Source organism: Ceratina calcarata, unplaced genomic scaffold (genome assembly GCF_001652005.2).
Source record: "Ceratina calcarata isolate Rehan_Ccalc_2016 unplaced genomic scaffold, ASM165200v1 scaffold157, whole genome shotgun sequence".
Lineage (NCBI taxonomy): Eukaryota > Metazoa > Arthropoda > Insecta > Hymenoptera > Apidae > Ceratina > Ceratina calcarata.
The window spans coordinates 94,039-119,874 of record NW_017136957.1 but is presented as its reverse complement, the minus strand read 5'-3'; the positions used below and the strand labels follow the sequence as shown (position 1 = coordinate 119,874).

Here is a 25,836-nt window from a genome sequence, read left to right as displayed (position 1 = left end):
AAATTAAACGTTTAATCTTTGATTATAAAATAAAATAAAAAACGGGGATGTTTGCGATATTAGTTTTCACATTATTATAGAGCAAATTGATTTTAAATTAATTTTACACGTGTTACAATATAACTTACGTTTTCGACATCCGCCGGGTGAAGGAGAAATAGGTGTACGAACAACAACGTTCAAAGCCAAAGAGACTCCTTAGCCTCGGTGGTACAAATTATAATACCGGCTACACTATTTGTATACAATAGTTTGAATCATTTTTTCTTAATCTTTTTGAATAATTATGTATAACGATCTTACAATATATTACATTGTATTATTATATTAAGTTTCCTACATGTAAAAATTCGCACATGCATCGATTGTACGTGACAATCTTCAAATTTAACAATCAATAAAAATTATAAAAATATGTTACAAATGCATTTACATATACATTGTCCGTTCGAAATATACATATAACCAGGCGTTGGAGCAGTGTTGGAGTCGGCTCGTTGGTGTGATGGCGGCGGGGGAGTAAGAACTTGGATGGAGGGGATATTCCGTATTATTATTATTGTATAGTGTTGTGTCTGTTGTGTTGATGGGATCGGGGAGGGTTGTCAATTTTATTATACAGAACGATAAATAAATATTTATTTGCGCACAAATGGCAGGAGAATTGATAAGAGAATTAGAAAAGGCTGCACAAGTAATCTTGGTAAGTTTGCGTTTACTAAAGGATTCATTAACCTCTCTTTTGTGATGGTTTACATCAACATTTAGTGAAGTTTCTGAATTTTCTTGTATAAAATGTAATTCAATTTTTGTATACTATGCTCTGTTGTATCCGTATTATCTTTTTAGGCACCACCAAATTTAATTTCTTCAGAGCAACGTCGAACTGCGGAAGATGTTTTCCTAAATTTTCGAAAACTTCGATCACCATACGAGCTTTGTAGCCAAATTTTAGAGACCAATACGAACGATTATATTCTTTTCGAAACTGTTGGCTTAATAAGAATAGCATTGATACACGAATGGCAGCAATTGTCGCAAACAGATATTTCCTCGTTAAGGGATTACCTGCTACGTTATGTTATAAACAGACAAAACTTGCCCCCATATGTGAAAGCATCTATATTGCAAGTTATTGCAATTATAATAGAAAAGGGGAGCATGAATGATTCTGGACAGGCAAGGCAGCAGATATTAGGAGAAGTCGAGAATTTAATTATAACTGGTGATTTGCCAAAAGTAAGTAAAGTCAATTAAGTCTGCTAGGTCTTATAACATCATATGCTACAATGGTCTGCAACATTTTCAGAAAATTCTTGGATGCAACCTTATTTCTGCTTTGCTTCAGCAATATGCGATCAACTCGAAATCCTCATATATAGGTTTATCGTTCGCAGATCAAGTGAACGAAAAGAAACTGTTTGAGACTCATGACTTGAGAAGAATTTTTAGCTTTTGCATTCGAATAATCAATGAATTGATTAAGAAGGATTTGCAAGATGACAGTATAGCATTGCTGAAACATTTATTACCGATCTTGGAGAACGTATTTACATGGCAATTCTTTCGTCCGAAAGGTCAAAATATCCTTTTTTATAAATCGAAATTTCAGCAGTTTGATGTATTTACTTCATTCGCAATTTGTTCTTTGTCAAATTTAATCTTATTTTATTTCCTTAACTCCATTGCACAATTTGTAATGAGTGTCATCACGAGCCAATCCCCCTTGTCTATAGTCTATAAAGTTTTGAGACTGGACAAACAATGGCGGGATATAATGTTGACCCCTGAAGTATTAGATTTAGTATTTACATTGTACTGGAAAATACGAGGGAATCTACAATTAGCTCATCACGTGAGAACTTGTTTGATACAAATGGTCAACATTCACGACGACGTGTTATCCGACGAAAGGGTGGTGCAATATTACATTAGCTACTTGGATAGATTCTTGAAACTCGTGACGAGCATTGAAATCATTGACGAAGAAGCAAGCGGTATCGCCAATATAACGAACAATCTATTTAAAGAAAAACGAATCTATGGTTCCTATCCGGAAAATATGTTGAAATCATTTATGGAACAACTGTCGCGATTAACTTGTTCGTTCCTGGAGCTCGCAGCTCAAGAAGAATCAGTAAGTCACAGTAATTTTAGTCGAGAATCGATCTCCCCTAAAGATGTAATTATGATATTATTAAAAACGATTTGATTCGTTGTAGTCGGACACCGATGAATATTTATATACAGAGGCTATAGATATTTTGTTCACTACATGGTTCTATATTTTACGTGCTGGTCTTCCCGAATCCCTTAAACAAACATTCTCTCAGTCGCATATGTACATGTTCGATACGTATCTTCGGTGTCATTTATCACCTCCGGAAGGTGTTAGAAATATTGTTCTACAAAAAGAGGAAACAGAGGACGACGATGTGGACGGAATGAAGTTCAAGGGACCTTTAAAAATGATCGGTAAATTTTGCACATGCATGCTGTTATTTGCATTGTTAACACCCTTTGATGCGTACAATAAATTTTTCATTTCAGCAACGTTTGGTAGGCAAATACCAAGTTACACTCTCCCATTATTGGCACAGTTGATAGAAGATCGTACTTCGAAATTACGTGAGAATTTAAACAGATCGATGGAGCAGAGAGAATCGTTGAACGCAATGGAGAACGATTCCATGTCTAGATTATACGAGGATTTATATTGGCTAATCCTTATGATAGGTAATGTAATTGGCGTGGAATCTCGTGGTGAAGTTAGCATAATACCTTCAGAAATAGTGGAATACGGCATAGAACAGGTATGTAAATTACAAGTGAAAGTGAAAAGCAAGACGCTACAAATAGTATAGATTGCAGCTTCATTTTACATCGATGCATCAAACGTCTCACGTGTTCCATTGAAGAGATTAATTAATAAGCAGCCAAATTTGTTTTTAAGGTGCAACAAGGAAAAGTTGACATGAACGCTACGTCACAGTACTTGGCATTGTCGGAGTACGTTTCACCACCTATGAATATTTCGATAGAATCGGTAGATCATGTAATTCGTTTGATCGCAGACATTTGTCGGCTGTGTTCCATAGAGAGAACTGCGATGTCCGTTCGACTGGACAGCATATTAAGCCCCGAATTAAGTCGCACGCTAATCTGGTTCTTGCATAGAACGTCGGAGCATTATCTCCTACCAGATTATGAACTCTATGCGTGTAGCGACATAAAATCTTTAGCGGCTGCACAGACCTTCAGCGAAGATACGCCCGGCGCGTGTTGGTTCATCGACTTTCTTTTAGAAAAGATCGAATTGAATATTAACGCTTTTAAAAGCGAGCCGGCGGTAATGGAAGAGACTATGTACCTGTTAACATCGCTTGTTAAAACCAGAGAGAAGTGAGTCCGTAGAAAGAACCTGCAAAATCTTCTACTGTAGACAATACGCTTAACGGAAATATATTTTTCAGAGCTAATTACGTATTAAAGGCGGAACGGTTTAGGCGCATCGTAAATTTGGCTATAAACGAGCACCTTGATTTTCCGCAAACAGTTAGAAGAGGTCTGATGCAAGCAGTGGTCCAAATTGCAGTTACTCTTAAAAAGAGTATAGACGAATCTTATACGGCGGAGTCTCTACAACCGTTGTTGGATAGATTTAAACAAATCACTTCAAACGACAAGTTTTTGCAAATATATCAACAAGAGAACATTAAACTCCGAGTGATAGATATTTTAGAATGTTTCATTGGTAAAACATTTGTAATCCGTTCTCACTGGAAATGTTTGAAAAGTAATAATCGTAGCCTTTGATATTTAGGTGTAGCGCAGGGCGCACAAGGGTCCAAAGCAGGCACTATGTATCGATATTTGCAACCTGTATTACGGCAACTGCCGCATTTATTATCCTTGTATCATAATTACCAGGAAGTCGTAGAATTAATTTTGGAGTTGCTTTACGAATGTACGAGGGAACCAGCACCAGTACTTCGCAGATTAGACCAGGTTGGTAATTAATCGAAATTTATTTACGTGTTTATTGCTACTGCATTGTCACTTCAAGTTTTTGCACTTTTCTAGAGTGAAACTGCAGAAATTTCTGAGATATTTCTGAGCACAATACAAAATTATAGACGTTGGAATAGTAATCGATTAACTGTCGACACGACAGCAGAAGATAATAGTTACGAGGATATATTGTTATTATTGAAATTGTCCACCAATCTTCTGTACGAGAGTATATTCGAAGATGAATCGGTGTTTTTACATAGTTTGACTATAATTATGCCTATGATGACTACGGATTTATTAAAATTTCCCAGTTTATGCGTGTGGTAAGTCTCCCCGTGCCTTAAAGCACAAGCAAAATCTCGGTTTAAGTTACTTTAATCGAAATAAAACCTATTTTTTTCAGCTATTTTCAAATGATACAATCTCTCTGTAGGATGCACGCACGACAAGTATTCAGCTTCCCTCCGAAAATATTGCAGCCGCTTCTGGCGTCGATCGAGTTAGGCTTATTCTCGTTCGGTTCAGAAGTGTTTTCAATATGTTGCTGTGCGATCGACAGTTTGACGCAGGAGATATTACGAAATCTTAAAGATAACCGTCCGCAAATCCAAGTTATGGCACCGTTCTTGAATGTAAGTTGCTACTGGAGCTTAATTGTAATTGTGTATTAGAAAACTCGTATCGTAATACCTCGTCTCGTTTTTCGACAGTCGCTGATCAACGTTATTTTAACGCAACAAGTCAATTCGGATTTCGTCGACGACGTCAGCCTGCCACTTTTTAATTTGATACGTTGCTATCGAGACGAGTACAATAAAATTGTACAGAACATTCTATCGACTCAAACAGATCAACAGATCGTGGAAAGACTAGCCAATGCTTTTACAAAATTGGTGCGGGATGTAGAGTTGCACGCAAATCGACGGGCGAACGTGTATTTTGACGTTTTTTACAGTCTCAACGAGTTCATTTGCAATGTAAGGGGTTGTTTTATGATTAAATAAAACAACTTAAGATGACGCTCGATCATTATTATTATCATCTTTCATGTTCCTAGTCTCCAGTTTCAAAGTACAGGTACGTCTATAGAATGAATTCGTTAAGCATGTAAGCTTTTTATTGACCGATTTATTACACGTTACCACTTACAGTGAGCCTAGCGAAAAATCGAATAATAATAATAATAATAATAATAATAGTTAATGTTAATAACAATAATAAATACAAGTTACTGCATCGATGCATGTTCTCATAGCAAACGACCGTAAACGAAAATGTTTCTGGTTTCCTTTTTTTTAGCAATAGAGTCTTCTTTAGTGTTTACCTTACAAACAAGTAGATGAACTTACATACTTGGTACAGATTGAAATCATCGTAACCCTTACTTCGTGCGACCACGATGATCCTTGACGTTTGACAAAATCCTTACGGTAATATTAAATTTATTTATATATCATTTATATAATATACTTTATCTGTATAAGGTATATATATATATTTATATATAAGCTAACATGTTCTTTCGCGCTATCCCTTTCGCTCACTCTCTCTCGTTCTCTCGGGCGCGCTTCTCCATTCTCTCCCGTTTTCTCTTTCAACTCTTCCGTTTCTCCCGCCTCCTCGTCTCTTCCTTTCCTTTTTTAATCTCGTATTTCGATCTCTAATAACAACAATGATCATTAAATCTTACCGACGGCGTGTCCGCATTTCTATCCGCGACGCCCGCTGTCCTCCTCGGTCCACTTTTATTTACGTAATTTCTTGGTTCCCATTTTTCCTCCTCCGCTCCTCGAACATTAATAATAAATTAACGTGAATTTAACCCCCTGAAGCAACAGTTTCCTCTCTCCTCTTATTCTTGCTTCACCTTTATTCATATGCACAATTTTAATTATCGTCTATATATATATATATATATATAAGTGTAACAAACGAACGGTATACTCAAACAACACATTCGAATATAAATGGTATGCATCGTAAGAAGTAATACTCGGTATATATTTGTTATACGCATATTACGTATTTATATTGTACGTGCGTGTTATATTCCTCTGCACAGTTTTATAAATCTCCGTTCTATGCACGTTGGAAAAAAGAAAAGTGTAGCGGCGCGCGTCCACTTTCATCCTTTTACTTCGTGTAAAAGCGCGTTACGTAAAATCTACACTTTTTAATTCTAGCTTCTGTCAAAGTACAATTATACCTGTAGAATATAACGAACGTCTTAAAAAATAGCGATACATCGAGAGTACATCCTTTGCGTAATTCAATTCAGATTTCATCAAATATTATTTATGGTTGCCTTCATGGGTAATTACGAACGTTGCATATCTCTTATTATATTTATGTTACACGGATTCTATCATTCCTAATTTTATTTAGGATCTCGAATCTCTTTATTACATCGCATTAAACATAAATAACAATAATTTAGCCGACACTGAACCGCTGTAAATCAATCGGTTAAACATTGATACATTGTTTAGCTTTAGAAACCATTATTGCACTTTTCAACGTTTACACGTACTAGGCGGATGAGTTAAACATGACTAGCTTCCTCCAGCGTTCCGACTGTCTCAGTGGAATTGCTAATTATTAGATTTAATTACAATTAGGGGCGATAGTGAAATTATAATTAATTTTGTCATGGTAGTATATTGTCCATAAGTTGCACCTGGAGACAGTATTTTTCCTGAAATTAAATTTATCATCACCCCCGGTATAAATATCGAGATAGATACCGTTCCATCCTCAAACCGTATTGCAATTATGCGAGTCAAGTTTCGGACTACTAAATATACATATACATCTATTTAACGATGTCACGTAAATGCGTTCGCAATTCCAATTTACAAATTATCCCCTTCCTCGGCCGGGAACTAGTATAATTACATTCGAATCGCTACTATACAAAAGAGTTTAACATAATGATAATCGAACCGATCAATGACACAGTGGCGGTGTTTAAAAAGGAAATTGCATACGCATCGCTTCGTTTAAATGTTTGCTTCAAAGGGTTAAAAGCGCCGAGAGCGTACAACTCGTTCGATCGTTCACGGTTCCTCGTATCTCGCCGATTCGCGTGTCGTCGTTTAACAAAATAAAACTATTAGATTCTACAACAGTTATTAAGCAAAAACGGTAACAGAAGCGGGGCGCGCTTTCGCATGGACCACCGCGTATAAATGACAGAGAAAATAATCCGCCTCGTGTTTCTCGTCCCGGCGGTAATCGTCTCTCCTGTGACCTCTCGATAAAAAATCGGAATGTAACTAAATAAATTAAGAAAAATATATCGAGGCGACCAGAATATAATATTCATAGATGAACGAACGTTTATACTAGAAATAAATTAAAAAATAATATCTAAATAATACTGAAAGTCGTCCGTGTTGCGCTAAGATTTCAGATAGACGTTTTCCTCGGTCAGCTCGTACGAATACGAGTCTACAGCGTCGAGAACAGTACTGTGGCTCAAGTATTCAGAATATTTTAGAGCAACACGAAACAAGAGAGAGAAGAAATTATTTCGACGTGACAAATGTAATTACAAAAACATATTATGGTAACAATGAATAGTTCAACGATTACCGGGTTGAATTCGTTCGAAATCGCACCCTTTCTTGGTCTCCCCCTTTCGCTCTCCCAAGCATGAACACGCAAACCTCGTAACATAACGCTACAGTCGCCTAAGCTCGTCCTCGCCCATTCTTTCTTCCGTCCTCTCGCACCGCGTCTTCGCGTTTAATGAATATACCTACAAGTGCCTCGTTTTCTATGATCGTCTTAGGAATGTTTTATTTAGGCATAAACACGTTCCTCGCCTCGCCATACGCGTTTCACGCTTAAAAGAATCGCTCGACCGACTAGATATTGAGAAGTATCGAAATAAGTGTTGAGAGCGGTGTCGCGGGCTCGCATACAGAGATTACCTCGTCGACGTTTGATAACGTTTCGTGTCGCGAAACGCACGGAGAGATCATGGAAGAGGAGCCCGCGATTCGAAAGTAACGATTTCAATGCAATTCGAACATCGATAATGATTCTCCCTCCGTATTGTTCGCCGAAAATTACTTCTCTTTGTATTTGTCTGTTCGATCGACAGGAGTGAAGGGGCTGACGATTAATTAAATCATATGCCGCGAGATAATTAAACGTCGGCTATCGACGCTTGGTAGCCAATCGATGTATACATATAGTACGCTTTTTTTGCCGAGACTTTTTTTGCTTGTTTTGTTTAATAATCGAAGACTACCGAAAATCGAAAGCTACAGAGATCGTGGGACTCGAGGGCCGAGTGCGACCAGCATAGTATCTTCTCGGAGGCTTTCGAAATGGCACTCGTTACCTCGGCCAACGCGTCGGCCACTCACTTATTTTGATTCGATTGTTGATCCACCGACGGGGTCAGACCAACAGGCGAAGCGTTGTTTAGATTCGTGGATACCGGTCCTTTGCGTGCTAACTTCGACCTGTAACAATCCCCACATGTGTTTCGCTCGTTCTTTTTTGATCGTTCATCACTTTATGAATATCTTGGAGTATACGCACCTGATTTGACCAGCGAGAAGAGGATTAATAGCGTACAGCCAGTCGTAAACTTCTTTGTCCCCTAAAGTTTGCAACAAGTAGCCTCGATGCTTTGTAACGACGCTGAAAAAAGCAAAAATTTGTCTGAATGTCTCGTTGAACCAGCTAATGGGTTAGTAAATGGAATTGTATTATAAATAATTTACCTGAAGGTGTTTGGTACTTTCACCATAGCTAACTGATCTTCCGAATATTCAACTTGAGCAGTAGCTAAATTAATGAGAGCTCTTTCTACCGGGTCCTTTTCCTCTCGGAAGATTAAAACGTACGGTCGTCGCACAGCCTAATAAATAACAACAAATAATATTGCAGTCACTTTAATTGTCGCATTAACAATTAACGATTCAATACAATTTTTCCATAAATAGATAAAATCCTGTATAATCGTACAGTAAACTAATCTCTCTACCACAAAAATTATTTCGTCAAATCCAATATTAAAAAAATTACTCAATTTTGAAATCTATGTATTTACAGACTTCACTGTTTCTCTAAATTCTGAGGGCATTACGTAAATCTAAATACGTACCACCCAGCGTTTCTTCCAGCCGTTCGTCTTATGCTCGAGAACGTTCAGGTATCCTTTCCTGGCGATCACCGGACTGATACGAATCTCCTCAACTTCCGGCACGTAGAGTACCAAATTCTCCTTCGACGGCGAGGAGGATCCCAACGGGGCCGGCGCGATGCTACACGTTTGATTGTTAGCCGACTCGCTTGCCAGTATGCTCTCCTGCAGTTCCTGCAGTCTAGCCCTTTCCGGTGAGCTTAACCTAAGGATGCACGACTTAGACCTGCTCCATACTATTATACCAGCGGCCTGCAAGTAACACTCCAGCATCACCCTGACCGTGTGTTCCCAATCGCACCGGCGGTTGTCTTTAACTCGAATTATGCCCTACCATCGGTAGAGACAGAAAGCGATACGTTCGCGCGGAAAAGCTGATCGCGCCGGAAGCGCAACTACGAATTTGCGTGAGATTTAATCCTTCTTAGTACCGTTTCTCGTTGAGATAACGTACACATATCTATGTTCATTAATATGCGAAGCGTGGACAACCGCTACTAGCAGGAGCACTCAGGCATGCAGGGAGGGTTACCTGCTCTAAGTAATCGCTAGCTCTCTCGTATACTGACTCTTGAGACGAGGACGATATCACCGAGGACATCATCGACGTCGACATATCAGTGTCCTCGCCGGGCGATACGTCGGACATTAGAAGCGGTTCTTTGCTCGGGATACGGCCTTGAATGAGTTTAATGTATTTGGTGGCTAGTTCCTTTTCCCGGTCGGTCATCTCCCAAGGCTCGTACACGTCTTTACTCGTCGAGCGCTTCAACTTGACCGGGCTGGCGTGCGGTTCGTTCGTCGCCTTCGCCATCATATTACAAACCTCCTAGGCAAACAAATGCAAAGGATTCGCTCCCTATACTTGATCTCTTACTGGAAATATACATGCAGGGACCGAATGATTTTGGTAAATCATTTTACCTTCTCGCTCTTCGTGAAATCGTGCGACAGTTTGTTGCAGAACAAGACCTTGTCGATGCCTAGTTTCTCTCGTAACAGCAACGTGTGTCTGACTCTTTCCACCTCTTCTAATCTCGTGAGCTTCTCTAACTCCCATTGATGGTCGAATATTAGACTGTCGCCCCGGGGTCTCCATCCGTGGAGATTCTCTTCCCCTCTGACGTACGTGGAACTAGTGTCCAATACTCGTCGTTGCCGCCTTTGAACTCCTGCGAAAACAATTGAGAGTGGAGTAGGTACCGAACGTATGAAGAGTGAAACGACAGAAAATGTGCGTACACTTATCGACAAGAATTAGGAAACACGAACGAATCGTTAGCGTTATGTAATTATGAATCAAAGTATGCGAAATATCTTTTTCTGTTCCGCAATTTTGGTCGGTAAGTGCGTTTAGATTTGGTCGAGTTAGAAAGAAGTTAGTTTTCATTTTTCAATTTAACAAAGGATAAAACACAACGTAGATAACTGCCAATTCGTTAACAGCATGATATAATAGTCATTTGCGAACGTTGCGGCCTATTTATTAAGCGATTACGTAACGGCGGAATTCGGTACATGTATGTTCTACAAGCGGTACGATGCGACTATTATATCAATAAGGATGGGAAGGGATGAAGAGGGGTCTACGCTAAGGGTAGCAAGACAAACCTGGGCTACCTGCTTCCGAAGAACGACGCAGGACCAGCTCGTAAACACCGCTGAGCCTGTTCGCTTCCTGATTGCGGTAAGTTCCGCTGAACAAGTGCTTCAGAGAACGCGGCCCAACTCGGGCGTCTCTGCCGTAGATTATCATGCTCAGGTCCTTTGTGATAATCGCGGGTCTTCCGCAATTTTCCAACTAAAATCATCGTCATTAAATACAATGTTCATTGAATATACAATCAATCTCATTAATATTCGGACACATTTCAAGACTGAATAACTGTTCTAATATCATATACAAAAAATATGTTACTTTGTATTAGACACCTGAGTGAAAAAGTAAAAATTTATTCAGTTTTTAAGTGGATATGAATATTAGTGGGAGATGAAACTTAAATTGAGAAGATACGTACCTCAAGATACGCGGAAATTGTCATGAAGATCTGTTCTCCGTATGCCGTCACTCGGTTGAGTAACACGGAATTGTGAAGAGAGCTGTCCCATGCAGCTTCGAATCTAAACATGGTCCTGTCGTCGCCTGGTACTTCGAGATATTCTCCAGGGAAAAGACCTAACGAGAGTACCGATGAATCGTTGTCCTCTTCTTCCGGTTCCGGCGTATTTCTAATACGCCCGACGACTAATTCCCTCACGTCCTTCCATCGGAGCTCAGAAGCTGGTTCGTGGACAATGGTGATTCGGATACGACGTTGAATTCCCTGATGTAGCAAGAATAGTCCCCGACAGGGTAAATCGTCGCTGTGGTCGACCACCGACGGCACGTACTCGCCGTTCGGCGCCAATTCGCAGATTTCGAACCACACCAGCACGTCGTATTTCGCGTGCACGTGCGACGTACTCGGTGACGGTAAAACGCTCCCGAATTTCGGCGAGCGCACGGGCTGACTGATCGGTATGGATGGCGGAAGCATTCTCTTCGGTGGTTGTCTCACGCTGTTAGATGAAACGTTCAGTTGCAACGCGATCCGGATTAGAATAGTTGTTATATACTTACTATTCGAGTTTGGCATCTTTATGCAGAGGATGCTGCTGGTAGTGTCCAAACACTTCGAAGACGATCGGTTGGGTCTTCAAGTATTCCAAGAAGGATTTCGTGACAGTAACCGTGATCTATATAAAAAATAGTAAAATAGTAAAATAGTAAATTCAGATACGTGAGTTGTATTCGAATATACAGTAATCTCCGGTCATTTCTCACATTTTGCACGTGATAGAATCCCGGCGGGTTTCCTTTCCCTGTATTCTTCACTGGCTCTGTTGAGAATGCTTCGTCGTGACGGTGTAAGAAACTGTATAACAATTATCCATTAGTTCGATCATGGAATATCTTTATCAGTAAAGTTGTACGTACTTGAACTGGCAAAATATGTCAGCATATTCGGTACATATGCCCATTGCCTGCAGTACGGTCACTCTAAACGTGAACTCGGAGCCGAGTTGCAGATGATCGGGAAGTTCTTCATCCTTCATGTCGCTGGAGACCGAGCTGTCTCCCTTGCCGCTGTCCGCATCCCCGATATCGTCCTCTTCCTTCGTCTCTTTCTGTTCGTTGTGACCCTCGACGACGCGTTCCTCGTGCAACAAAATTTGCCGATTCTTTTCCAGAGTCTGTGTCAGTAAGGTATTACGCTTGTTCTGTTTGTGATTGCCGAACAAGTCGTCCTCGAAGGAAATTCGAGCGGATTGCCGGACGCCGCTTGAATATTCGCTGTTTTCCTCTTCTGGAACAAGGGTTCGTTACGAAAATCCTACGCCGGCATCTTTTTTTTATTAGCAGACCGCGGATATTATGGATTTATAAGAGAAATTAATATTCAGAAACTACAAAGGCTGAAAACAGAGCACATATTGCAATATCTAAATGATAGAGAAAACTGTTGTTTAAAACAAATCCTTTAAGCTTGTAAATATTTTATTTTGCATAAAAATCCGCGGTCTATCCGAGGTGCTTCGCTAATTTATAATGGAATTAAATAAGAAATGTAAAGACACTAATTACGTACCAACAACGGCCTGTACGGCCACGCGCAAGTAGCCTTTCACGTCTCCCTTTTCGTTGACTATCGCTACTTTGTGGATCAACGGCACCGGATACATAAGATTGCTCAGATAGACGAACGATCTATGAACAGAAATCTTATTAATTCCCATTATGTCCGGAAAGCTTTCCTGTTCATACTTCGATTTGATTTATTTATTTACAAACCTGCCAACCATTCGGAACCATGGGAAACGGTCGTAAAATGGATCGCCGCCAGTGATCGACTCGATGTTGAAATCCGGGGATGTTGGGGACAGTTCAGCCTCGTTGTGATACATTTCTCGCATCAGTTCGAGTCTTTGTCTACGCAAATCAAACGAACATATCCAGTCTCTGAATCAATCTATTCAGTCCTTTTTAGACGTAGTCGAACATTGTCGAGAAGCACAGTGAAGGACACTCGCCGTATGTACGTTCACATTTATACTGTGTGATGCGTGTTCGAATGTATTCAGAAATCCTGTGGTGTCAATTTTGCAGATGTTCAAATAAAGGGACATAAGAATTTAAGAAAGATCAATTCAGAGTAAACTTCGAACGACTTCTTATCACATTATTGCTGTCCCTGTATTTTTTGTTTTAAGTAGAACTACAGTGGTGTAGTGAACAGATTGAAGAGATACGTGTTCCTACAACTAGAGTCTACTACGTGCTCGTTTTGGTTCGATTCGAGTATTCGTAATCGTAATGGCACGTGCACGATGATATATAAACACGAAGCGAGGGTGTCAAAGAATTTCAGCTGCAAGGAGTTCACGTGTTCAGCGAGAGAACTGAATTCTGCACAAAAGAAATCAATCTTTACTTATAAATTTCAGTTCTTCAATACTATTTTCCCATTTCCAGTTCAATGTAAAATCTAGAACGATAGTAAAGAGAATCGCTCTCAAGTATTCAAGTCGATTTTAAACGTACTTTTCGATTTTTTTACTAATTACGAGAGGATAAATCGAGTCACGATTATTATTGAAGGACGGAACATGGTTGGCCATGCAGAGATCCTTGATAGATACATCTTGACGAACTCAGCACAATCGCAAAGCAAATTACAATTAATTAAAATAACAGAAAGGTAGGATCGTTGAGTTCGAGAGACAGCGAAGAGAGGGAAATCAACGTTTTAGGCAGACATCTGTTAAGTATAAAGAAGGCTTGACAGAAAGTAGGAGAAAGAAATGAGAGAGGATGGGCGAGAAGCGTGCGACGATAAAGAGGAAAGAGTCTCACGCGTTCGAGCACCAACCTCGAAGGCAAAAGATTTGCGAGCGAGAACTTCGGATTAGAGTAGGCGGTTAGACATTGGAATATATCCTCTTTGGCCTCCGGAGTGCTGGGGCTCGAGTCCTCGTTGTACACGTGTCGCATCAACTCCAAGCGTTGTCTACAAGTCAACACGTATTAACTTGCGTGAGTGTATCCGTGCTTTCGTTTTCCAAAATCCAAGCTCGTGTCTCATTAAAAAGCAGTGAATTTAATGGCCCTTGGTTCACCCGCGCGACGAGTTTTAACATTACGAACAGGGGGACACAAAAATGGGCAAGAGAACCGATATTTCAATCACGATAATCGATAAGGAAAAATTAGCGACGATTTCACGGAAATAAACAGGAAACGGTTATTATATTCATTGATATTAATACGTAAACAAGTGCATTTGCTGATTCTGTCTTGTTCCTCGCTGTTTACTGATGATTAGAGCAATTTATATAACTCACCCACCCTGTTTATACAAATGGTAATGTAAAAATTGCGGAGAATGAAAGAAATTGACGAACCTGAGTTTATCGAGGGTCCAATAATGCGTCGCGCCGTTCTTTGTGTCTTGAACCTCGACCGCGACTATCGTGCGCGGGAATGGCCTCTCCTCCTCTTCTTCGTCATCTGCCGCGGGTAGAAGGTCCGAGGGAAGCGGCGAGTAAAGTGTGTCCGTGAGCAAAGTAAATTGGAATTGTACCTATAAAGTGTAGATCGCATTATTTAGTATGTAATACCAGTACACTTTTAATCTCCTGAAACAATACAAAGAATGCCGCGTAATCGGTGAAAAATTATAGAAATAATTGCTAGACACAAAATAGATAAACGGTTCAAAAAAAGAATAAAGAAACAACTGTTTATTTAATTATTGTAATATAAATTCGTAGAACGTCAAAAAGGCGGTACGAAATTAGGAAAGATCTTTGAACATTTTCAACTTTCAGTAACTCAAAGTATGTTGAAAAGAGCGTTCGTGACTGATTTGAAATTATTGAACGTTTATTTGGCACGATGAAAAAATGTGGTTTCGATAAAGATCTGAATTTTTGTGAAATTCAATCGGCGGATGAATTACGGATGTACCTTCTTTTTGAGTTCGACAGAAATAGCGTTAGCTTCTTTGAGGAATATAGCGTTGCCCCATAGATCGTCCCGAAGACTTGTGAACTGATGGTACTTCCACTTGCGGAAGGCCCAAGCGGCCAGCTGGAACTCTCTCTCGGTCCAGTTGCTCTCTGCGTCAAACAAGGGGTTGACTGAAATGCAAGCCATTACCAGGCAAAACAGTCAGAGAAGCCAAGCAGTTTCGTGGACGCCGATTCCTTCGTTAAAAGGAGACAATGCTGTTCCGCCCACGATCAGATGATCATTTATCGTTTCCAATAAAATATGAAGAGTGTATCGATAATAATAATTCCAAGAGCAACAAAGTAGAAAAGTATTGCCATTGCCAGTTAAACCACATGCGTGCATCGCAAGATAATCGAACGATAAAATAGGCATTCAGAAAATATTCGTCACGTGCCACCATCTGATCGTCTTGCACAGATAGAATTTGTAACCGGAAGAAAAGATAAACGAAACCCATTACAAATTCCAAGCTTTTAACGAGAGGAGTAGGACGATCTATATTGTATACTACCGCTTAAAATATTGTGAAATATAAATGTCCCATGAGTTATTATAACTAGAAGAAATAGTTCACTTCGTAAACAGACTGCGAATTTCAGGCATTTATAGAAAGATATACATAATTCATTCATTGTCCATCCATAAAGAATATTGTGAATTTTAAAATGCAGTAGAAATGTAGATTTCATTTTCTACATTATACACAGTTCATTTTGTATAAAGATCCCTAGTCTATTAATAAATATGCTATTTCTTCGGAAATAATTCATTCAATACGTATACTCACCGAAGATATCCTCCTCGATGTTGTTGAAGTCTTCTGGCGTGTAGCTGCTGTACATCGACATCGTCATGCTCTGCTCTTCGACTTGCCTTTGCAACGCGTCTATACGAGCCTCGTAGCTCTATAGAAAAACGAAACCGCTCACATCACGTAACGTGCATCGATCGTTACGTAAAATATTGATTACACTTCAAGATGTCATACCTTTCTCTGCTCTTCGAACAATTGATCCGCTTCTTCCTTCTCCTTACGGAACTGTTCTTCCATAACAAGAAGTATCTTCTCCATCTCAGCCTTCAGATCGATTCCCTGCTTCTCCAGCAACTCGATCTGGGCGAAGTTCCAATCGACCGTCTCTCCGTTTCCAGGGGTTTCGGCGGGCGACCCTTTCTCTCGTCGCTCGCGAACTACACATTCGATTCACCGTTAAACTTTTATAACACAGTCCAACAAAAAGAACTTCTTCATTTTCTAGCGATCACTTCGTGATTCTTATAGAACGTGACAAAAATAAATCCACAAACAGGATTGCTCAAACATGTCTGACGCGCAGAAACATGTAATACCTCATTTTCCCGAAACATTTTTACAAAAACCGGAAACGGTGATAGAGCATTTCTATTTTCGGATTCGTTTTTGCCATGAGAAATTCTATAAGAAACATGTAGCGGATATTGCAAACTTGTATCAATGTAGTCAATCGTCGACGAACTCACCTTGATCAGGATGATTGAATCTGAATACGTGATTCTTTCCCAAAATCACACGAGATCCGGTTTTCAGTATGATCGGTTCGATGACCTCGCGACCATTCACGTAAATTAACGCGCCCTTCTTCGGGATCAAAGTAATGACGCCGTCGTGATTATCGAACACGCAGTGCTCGCTCAATATATGAGGACCGCACAGCTGAATGTCTTGCGGGATGTTAGCTTCGGCGCTGCCGATACGCGTGAATCCGTCCTTGATGTAGTAAATCAAACATTCGGACATCAGCGGATCTTCATTCAGATTCACCAAGTGGGGTGTCTTCTTTGGAGAGAAGACCCCGACCGTGACACCGTCTTCTTTCACAGCTACTCCCATCTCGGCGAACACCGCCTCGCGTTGTAAACGAATCAGTTCAGTTCGTTTCAGCTTCTCTTCCCAAGTCTCGTTCAGTTCTACAAATTAATTCATTGATTAATATTTGATCTTTAATTAACAGTTGAATTTCTTATTACCAGTTGATATTTACCTGCTATTAGTTTCTCTGAAGCTTGAAGTTGATCCACTGCTTCTTCGGCTAAAGTAGACGTGGTGTGAGACGGGATCCTAGGTCGGACTTCCTTCACGTCATCCTCGCGCTTGGTCGCGCGTACGATTTCGTCTCCTACGGGACAAAGAAGATCGAATTCGGTGACGGAAGAGAAGAGATTTGAATCCGGAGTGTGGCGAGTCAGCCAAGGGATGTAACACGCGGTCTCGGTAACATCAAAAGCCATAACTAAAGCGGTGGCGTAAGTGAAAGAGAACATTTTCCAAAGACCTATACCGCGATCCGTGTTACGATGGAACTATAACGTATCTGATTTAGATCTCTTGTTCGATACGAAAAATGCTGTTATGCTGTGTCTGGTCGCATAGCAGTCAAAGAAAACTCAAGATTGCTCGTTAAGTACAGTTAAGTGTCAAGGGATTTAAAAATTACCGATATTTTGTTCATCGCATAGAATGTAGTTTTCTAGGCAAGATTGAAAATGAAATTATAGAACTGAAGTACCACATTTCATATGGAAATATCATAGGTGTGATGAACAATGTATGTATTACTCGTAGGTATTGTAAAAACAGATATCTGTACATATTTATGCAAGTCAAGCGGCAGCGCTGAATCAAATAATGCTAGTCAACTACGTATATAGTCGGCAAAACTCGATCGATTTTCTCATGTCTAAACGAACGGTGCTCGCGTGTCACTGCGTCCGAGATGCGTTCAACTTGTCGATTATCGAGTGCCATGCAATATCTTTAGGCTTATTCGGGAGCAAAGTGATGGATCTAAGTGGGTAATAAGCGAGGCAAACAATACGTGGAGAGGATTTCTGATACAACTATGAAGCCTGAGGACACGTGGACGTCCGTCGCTTAATCATTTGTATAATACGTAGTTGGAAGAAGAGAAGCTAATAAGATTTCTTCAAATGAACATGAAATTCGAGTAGTCGCTTAGAAAATGATTATTCTGGCAACAGGAGGTCGAGGTTACAATTTTTAGTTTCAAATCGAACTGCATACAATCGGTCGTTGATTGCCTGTTTTCTTAATGAGAAGCATCTCGTCTCAAAACGCAAAAAGCTGCTCTAATTACCTCTACGAGAGACAGGGGACAATGGTATGATCAACGGGCTGCTGGTTACCACGGAGTACATGTATATTAAAGGAAAAATGCGATTCACGCGAAGCAAAATGTAAAGAGAATTCTGTTGGGAATCGACAAGAACACAGAGATAGAAATAAGGTAGACAGACAGATCGTCGACACGTAATCATAGACTACTCATATCTTACGAGATAAACGTAATCGAGAAATGAAAGAGAAGAACTTCTGTGGAACGCTTGTCTCCTTCAGAATTAAAAAATGATTCTCCAGGACAATCCTCACTGTGTTTCATCAGCGCTTTTTTTATATACAGTCATTAACATTTGGCGTAATACATTTTTTGTTCTCGATTCATTTGTCACGCTGCTGTAATAGACAGGGAGAAGTGTCCAACAGAAATGATTGTTCTCTTTGATTTCTCGACCAGGCTCTTCTCCCACGTAACGAGCAGTCCGTGTCTACACGTCGACGAGACAGACAGATGACACGCATTATGCACTTGGCCGTGAATTAAGCGGACGTTCAAAGAATCAGGCGCAGAATAGTGATCGATCGCCTCGGCTTTTAATTAATGTTTCTTTTCGCTGTGTGGATTGTCTTGTGATTTTACTTACTAGGTTCTTTCTTTTCATATGTGACTTTGCCATCTGGCCCTACGTCAAGCACAGGGGAAACAAACAAAAAAATGTACTATGTAAATAGTGTAACTCGTCTACCGCGCGCTACTCTCGCACAACTTCTCATTCCCCATTTTCATTACTTTCCCGTTCTCGCCTTATTTTCTTTCAACCATCGCCTGCCCTCTTCCCGCAATATTTATTCATTATCGCCTTCGTTCTCTTTAAATATTTATTCCTTTAATTGAAACGTTTTACATATTTGAAGAAGGCCAGTACGAGGTATCATTAGTAGAAATATGTAAGGGATGACTTTGACTAATTATATCAGACACATGCAAATCGTTTAATATTGTCAGGAGCCCGGTATGATCGCTATCATTGACAAGTCGTATTAATCGAATACGAAATATTATTTGCACATGCCTGAGTCACGCGGGTATTGCATAGAGAGAGGAGCGTCATTCTCTGAAATCGTCGAATGAGTACAACGAAATAAGCTCGCTCACCTTCTTGCACGTCAATACCCTCTTGTTTCAACAACTCCCGTAGCTTCTGAATCTCCTCTTTGAGCTCCCGGATAAGTTTCGCGTTCGCGTCTTCGTTGACAACCGCCTTGCAAACAATCTGCTTCGCTCTGTCCGCGTATCTATTATTTATCAAAACATAGACGAAAAAATATTGTAAATTATTTTCAGAAATGAGACAATTGCATTCTTTTTAAAAAATAATTCTTAGAAGCTTTGTTCCTGACGATGCCTGAGTTTCGGAGAAAAATTGATTGATAATAAATGGGAATAATTAGAGGGTGAATGATTATACCGTAGAGTGGAGAGAGTCTCATCGTAATTGATGTCTGCCGGACTGACTGCCGCAATCATCGCTGTCTTCGAATTACCACCGAGATTCTCCCGCAGCAGCCACGTTAGAACGGAGTCTCTGTACGGAATGAAATCAGCCTTCTTCTTCTTTTTAGTCGCCTGAACACGTAGACAAAAATATTTTTATTCAAAACAACAATTACGAACACGTATGTAAAAGCAGATTGAAATGAATAGTCGGTTATATAATTCTTGTTTGGATGCGAGAACTTACCGCCTACGAATCCACAATAAAAGGGCAGCAGAATAGACAAAAGTACGGATTTAAAGTTCTGAGAATATCTCGGCAATTTTGCAAGGTTGAAATTGTGCAACTTTCATATCGGAGAGTGTAACATGCACACGAACGTTTGTTAGTCACGCGATCATTTCGTATAGTAAGAAGCTTGTCTTCTCTAGCTATCGTTTCGTACCTCGCATTTTTAATAACAATGTGCACGACTATTTTTTTTTCCTGAGAATAATTTATGTGAGGAGTTTACTTACGATTTCTGCTAGGGCACTGATCACTTTCCCGAGGGTAGTCAAGCTTTTATTAATGTTGGCACCTTCTTTTAGCCTCGTGCCCTTAGCCCCGGTCGAGTCAGCCCTTTCGGAACCGGCCAAGTCGACCAACGAGATCTTGCTCACTTTTTCTGTGACCAACCCAGTCGCTGAGTCCTGCTTCTGCTGCGTGAAGAATATCGTGAACACGGCGTGAGATCTGCTAGACGTCTCATTCATGTTCGTCGCTGCCACCGTTCTGAAATTTCATCAATCCATTGTTTCGCCTGTGACATAACTTCGATCACTGTTTGTCTTGTTTTCTTTCCACTGTTCACCTTGCTTTGTTGCCTTCATCGATGAGATCGTGAATATCTTGATAGGACATCACCGCTAATTTCGACAGGTCCTCGACGTATGGCCCGAGCAAAGGGTGCTCCCGAACCCGGAGGTTCCCTTTGTTCTTAGGATTCAATAAATCCCGCACCCTCTCGCAATATATTTCCATGTAACTGACTTCCACCGAATACTTGAGGCACTCGTTTGAATTGCGGCTGATTTTTCTAAAGAGGTCCTTGCAAATTTGTGGTATTATCCCCTCTTGACCCTCTTCCTGCTTGCCCATCATCGTGTACGATTTACCGGCACCGGTTTGCCCGTACGCGAATATACAGACATTGTATCCTACGAACAATGATTTTCCAACGTTTCATTGATAAGCGAATCGTGCCATTAATTATAATTTATTTTTAGAAGAGGCGAAGCAACGGGGAGTCTCGAATTTTAAATATTTGTCTACGGCCCACGATTACTGAATATGTGTCGGGAATGTGTGAATGAATGTATGCCAATTCCTGTCCGCACGGAATGCGTATCAGTTACTAGATGTAAATTCTGCGGTATGGGAGAATTCCGGGTTCCACGGTGTCTGAAGAATCTGACATTTGGTAACGGGCTTACCCTCGAAAGCATGCTCCAGCATCTCTTCGCCGATATCTTTGTAGACCATTAGTTGCGAAGAATAATTTCCATCGTTCGGCTATAAAGAACAATTTGTACATTTATTATCTGTTCCCAATACTCAAATGAATTACTGGTTTTCAGCTTCGACTTCCATTTGTTTCAGTTAAATAATTATTTAAAAATAATTTTTTTTTAACAAAGTTTTATTTTATTTTCCATAACAATTCAAGTATATTAACAATAGTTAAATATGTATGCTCGAGGAGTAGACAAAATTAATGCGCAGCGATCTATGAAGTGTTACACGAGTCAGTATTCGTTTAATGGCAAGCGCTATCGATCAGTGACCTTAAATAAAAGCTTCATAGGAAATAATCGATTAATTCTGAACCAGTGAGTTATTTTCGAATAAGGGATTTAATTAATAACGATGAAGTAGTACTCACGTCCATGGAAAAATAGGAATAATCGTAATTGAAACTCTTGATCGCATCTTTGGTGCCCGGCGGCGCCTTGGGGTTCAATATCGCTGTAACACGCAACAAAGGAAATAGATATAATACAAGAAGGAGACCCGAAGTAATCGTCTTATGCGCAGCCTTATTTTTCTTCTCGCACGTAACGTACAGATCTCTCGAGAAACCGAAGTGCAAAATTATATTATCAACTGAAAAAGAGGGAAGTTTTATAAACAGGTAGAGAACAGAATTTTCTCTCTGGTACTTTCTACTAAAATAAACTGTCTCCGCCGTGTGTATCTTCACGTTGTCCAAACACAATCACGATGATTGAACGACGAATCCAAACAGGAACAAACAGACACTGTATTAATTCAGCAATTAGAAGAAACTTCCGAGTTTTCCTATCTCGAGGCTTTTAATTAAAAACTAAATCTTAATCAAGGCAGGCAGCTCGATCAGTAATAAGAGTGTCGAGCGAATGTCGCCGGGACGAATTAAATTAATTCTACTTACAAGTAGTGTTGCCGGTCATTTCGATGATGCATTGTGCTTCGCGGACGATCTCCCGATTGTTGAAGGGCCGTACCCTCACCGCCACCTTTACCGACGACATTTTCCTTCTGTTTTTAATTCAGCGTCGGATTCACGTCGGCGGCGGTGCTGGCGATCAACGTTTCCTTCTTCTCGCTTCTCTGGACAGAAAATAATCAAATAAATTAAATGAGAGTAAAATTGAGAAAATGGGAATACGTTTCACTCATTATTTTATTCAACGATACATTATATTATTAGACTACGGAATTGGACATCCATCGAATACAAAGAATATGCATAAAACAAATCTCGATCTGGATTTCATATTTTTTAATTTCAACGACCGAAGAAGTAACAGAGCAACTTCTTGTTGCGGTGGAAGTGTTAACGAGGTTCGCGCGAAGAGATAAGACCTGTATTGGAAAAGTTTGATCGAGTTTATTATGGTATATTGAATTAAACTCTGATCAGGGCCTCGGCGCTAAGTTTCGTGACGCTGTCGATTACTCGCAAATGAGAGTAACTGGTGCACCGTGGACACGGTGCCAGAGATCGATACCCTCACAAAAGGTTCGTCGATCGGTGGATAATTATCCTTCTGCTCTCGAAACGATCGACAAACGAGCTCGTCAATCAACGCTCGAGCAAAAAGAGCGCACGGATTACAGTCCACCTGTAAATCTGATTAATTTCTTCACTGATAAAACGATTTTCAAGATCTGATTAAAACAGTTAAAAATCTAATGAAATAATAGAATTATTATATCGATTCGTACTAGTAGACCAAGNACAATCAAAAGTTATAATGAACAATAATGAATAATAAAACCAAATGGAATATTTATAATGGAAAAATAATACATTTTAAGGTATTAAAATTGTACCACCAAAAATAACGTCATCAGTGGTACATGTAATACAATTTGAGATATACTGTTGCAGAACGCTTGATACAAAATCACACGCGCCGGTTAATTTTATTTATTAACAAAGATTCCGAATGAACGTGTCCATCGAACCGCGAAACAGGGATTAACGGATTGTGTTTAAAACCGTTCGACCCTTTAACAAAAGTATATTTTTAAACGACTGGTCCTGCAGCGTCTGCTCAATAGCTGACGCGTTCTACTAGGAGCTTATCGACGTTCTGTTACAATCGCGCCGATTCAGCTGCATGGAAGAGCGCGTATTACGTGTAAAATTAGTCCTCGAGAGTTTTTGCGGTCTGATCAGAGGCTTTCGTTTCCGTATTTCAAATCTGTCATCGGAAGCGATTATTCGGTATAGTGATTCAATTAGAAGGTAATGACAATTTACACTTCGATGTGGTCCTATCAATATTTGATTAGGGCGAGTTACTGTCTTCAGGCAACTGTAAAAGTTTGACTCACGATGGTGCGATCGATATCGAGAATTGAGAGCAAGGAAACTCAAGACTACCTCGTTGTAATTCAATATTCCGAAGAATAACAGATAATTGACAGTGCGAGTAAACGTACTATTACTAGTAGAAGATGCTCCGGATCGCTTTTCAAAAACGATGAGAACTATAATTAAGACCAGCAGTCCTCGTGATTGGATATTGTGATCCATCTTTTTAAATTGATTCCGCTTGAACCACTGGCTCTTTGAAATTTGCACAATAAAGCTAATTCCGCCTACGTGAACTCGTAGTCTATTTATTGGGCTGGCAACTAAATAATTGCGGAGTTTGTCGATAAACTTCTTATTTAAAATCCGCAATCACTTAGTTGCCAACCCAATATAAAGCTCAATAAAAAAACTTTACAAGAGCTATTCGAGTTCTCTTAACGAGATATAAAGAAATATTCCTATTGAAAAACGAATTCTTGAACAATAACGATGGATAAGCATTGAAAGACTTCTACAGAATTCCGATTACGAAATAAAAATCCTAACAGTAACGGCGTTCTGATCGAAGAAAAACCTTTCATGTGACGCAACTCTGTCCAAGATATTTACGTCAGTGGCAGCTGTGAAATAATGCATCTGCGTTTCATGAACCGGAAAATAAGAATGTTAACAAGCTTCAATTTGAATATTATCGAAGATATTCAAAATTTGAAAGCGTAATAAAAATTTCACGATGATCCTCGCACATTTGTTAAACAAACAATCGCGACGGGGACTTTGAAAATATGATTTGCCAATAGGATTTAAATAGGAGTTAACGATATCATCAGAATCGATAGTCCCGTTGGAAAAAGCGCAACCGGCCACGGCTGACTACGCACTGACACGAATCACTTGAAGAGACCGTGTGCAGCACAAGTACTGCGGTAATCCACTCGATGTTACGAGCTCCGACTTAAATCGAGGCAATCGTTCTGCGGGTGCATATTTCCTATGGATCGACCGATCGAGCATAAAGATCTACGTAACATCGGTGCGAAAAGTAACATTTATAAATCCATCATTGGACAGAATACAGGGTGTTCTACAAAGAGATTTAAACTGTTTGAACTAAAATAACAAAAATATGATTTTTTAAATCACAAAGATGTTCAAAATATTACTGATGATGTTCTAATTTTGAAAATGTTCCAAATGTCCTCCATTGGCAGAAGTACATCGTCTGGAACGCTGTGGAACAGATCGACGAACATATGATATGTTTTCAATAGGAATGGATTCACAGGCAGTCATGATCTCCTCTCGTCACAACCAGAGTATGTCGTTTTGTGGCGTAGACAGTGTTCCTCAATGTTCTCCACAGGAAGAAGTCTAACAGTGTTACATCAGGAGACGTGGGTGGATCTCGACACTTCCTCGTCGGCCTAATTTGCTTTTATAATAATCGGCTTTAAAATAAATGAACGAACAAGCAGTAATCATGGCAGATCCAGATACAAAAAGTTCCAGCATCAGAGTGTTTATAATACTCTCTCTATTGTTAACATTCAAACACTGTAAACCTTTTTGTGGGACACTCCGTATTCAGTTATCATTAAAATACGAAAACGTATTCACGTTAAAACGTAGAAACGTTGGCTTAGAAAATCTCATATTTTAATGACGTGTTTGAATAACTAAATAATTCTGAACAGCATATCTGTTGAATATTCTTCATTATTGCAACGTACGTCTTTGTCCGAGAGGTATCAATTATAACTGGGAAATATGGGACGTACGAAGAATTCGTGGTGTATATACTGCGGTCTAAAAATGAGTGTTCCACGTACGTTGAGAGATTCCTGGAAATTGTTAGCTCCGAGAAAAAAATCCTTCCTTTCGTCGAACGGTATCTATCAGCAAGTTAGTAATTAACATTAAGCTTCTTTGCACAGCTATCGATTAGGACGGTTAACGGCAAAAATAGATCCATATCTACATTACCATAAGTGAACTAAATTTAAATTAAGCTTTAGCAATGTTTACCTCCAACGTTACTTAAGGTTCTACGAGCCCTTAACTAAAAATAAGCCATACAAATTTTAGGTCTGATGTCATATTTCCAGAACAGTGGAACTTCTAGAACTTAGGCTATTAAAACAGTTATTA

At 39.7% G+C, this 25,836-nt stretch overlaps 2 protein-coding genes across 19 annotated transcripts in view; one reads left to right on the top strand and one right to left on the bottom strand.

Annotated features, from left to right (window-relative positions):
• Positions 1-528: 528 nt before the first annotated feature.
• Positions 529-5,033, top strand: LOC108632493 (exportin-4). Its single transcript, XM_018037134.2, has 12 exons — positions 529-703; positions 850-1,239; positions 1,310-1,583; positions 1,692-2,137; positions 2,223-2,475; positions 2,551-2,813; positions 2,954-3,402; positions 3,474-3,754; positions 3,824-4,008; positions 4,084-4,337; positions 4,418-4,646; positions 4,725-5,033. The coding sequence occupies exons 1-12, from the start codon at positions 653-655 to the stop codon at positions 5,016-5,018; spliced, it is 3,369 nt and encodes a 1,122-aa protein (XP_017892623.1). The 5' UTR covers positions 529-652; the 3' UTR covers positions 5,019-5,033.
• A 76-nt stretch (positions 5,034-5,109) lies between these two features.
• unc-104 (kinesin family member unc-104) overlaps positions 5,110-25,836 on the bottom strand; it is a 30,514-nt gene continuing 9,787 nt past the window's right edge. For 2 of the 18 annotated variants that reach the window (XM_018037127.2, XM_018037126.2), the window contains exons 2-30: positions 22,294-22,472; positions 21,766-21,848; positions 21,317-21,395; positions 20,695-21,040; positions 20,360-20,615; positions 20,088-20,090; positions 19,815-19,972; positions 19,502-19,641; positions 18,990-19,028; positions 17,252-17,386; positions 16,731-17,177; positions 16,219-16,421; positions 16,018-16,135; positions 15,183-15,355; positions 14,618-14,796; positions 14,086-14,223; positions 13,008-13,145; positions 12,805-12,923; positions 12,153-12,522; positions 12,000-12,090; positions 11,796-11,911; positions 11,194-11,734; positions 10,787-10,976; positions 10,100-10,347; positions 9,708-10,004; positions 9,137-9,427; positions 8,754-8,890; positions 8,569-8,670; positions 5,110-8,489 (exon numbers count right to left, since the gene is read on the bottom strand). In XM_018037127.2, coding sequence (XP_017892616.1) covers positions 8,387-8,489; positions 8,569-8,670; positions 8,754-8,890; positions 9,137-9,427; positions 9,708-10,004; positions 10,100-10,347; positions 10,787-10,976; positions 11,194-11,734; positions 11,796-11,911; positions 12,000-12,090; positions 12,153-12,522; positions 12,805-12,923; positions 13,008-13,145; positions 14,086-14,223; positions 14,618-14,796; positions 15,183-15,355; positions 16,018-16,135; positions 16,219-16,421; positions 16,731-17,177; positions 17,252-17,386; positions 18,990-19,028; positions 19,502-19,641; positions 19,815-19,972; positions 20,088-20,090; positions 20,360-20,615; positions 20,695-21,040; positions 21,317-21,395; positions 21,766-21,848; positions 22,294-22,393 — 5,340 coding nt within the window. In that variant the 5' untranslated portion in view covers positions 22,394-22,472 and the 3' untranslated portion in view covers positions 5,110-8,386. The remainder of the gene's footprint in view (positions 8,490-8,568; positions 8,671-8,753; positions 8,891-9,136; positions 9,428-9,707; positions 10,005-10,099; positions 10,348-10,786; positions 10,977-11,193; positions 11,735-11,795; positions 11,912-11,999; positions 12,091-12,152; positions 12,523-12,804; positions 12,924-13,007; positions 13,146-14,085; positions 14,224-14,617; positions 14,797-15,182; positions 15,356-16,017; positions 16,136-16,218; positions 16,422-16,730; positions 17,178-17,251; positions 17,387-18,989; positions 19,029-19,501; positions 19,642-19,814; positions 19,973-20,087; positions 20,091-20,359; positions 20,616-20,694; positions 21,041-21,316; positions 21,396-21,765; positions 21,849-22,293; positions 22,473-25,836) is intronic. The other 16 variants (XM_018037129.2, XM_018037130.2, XM_018037128.2 and 13 more) reach the window with 16 other exon arrangements.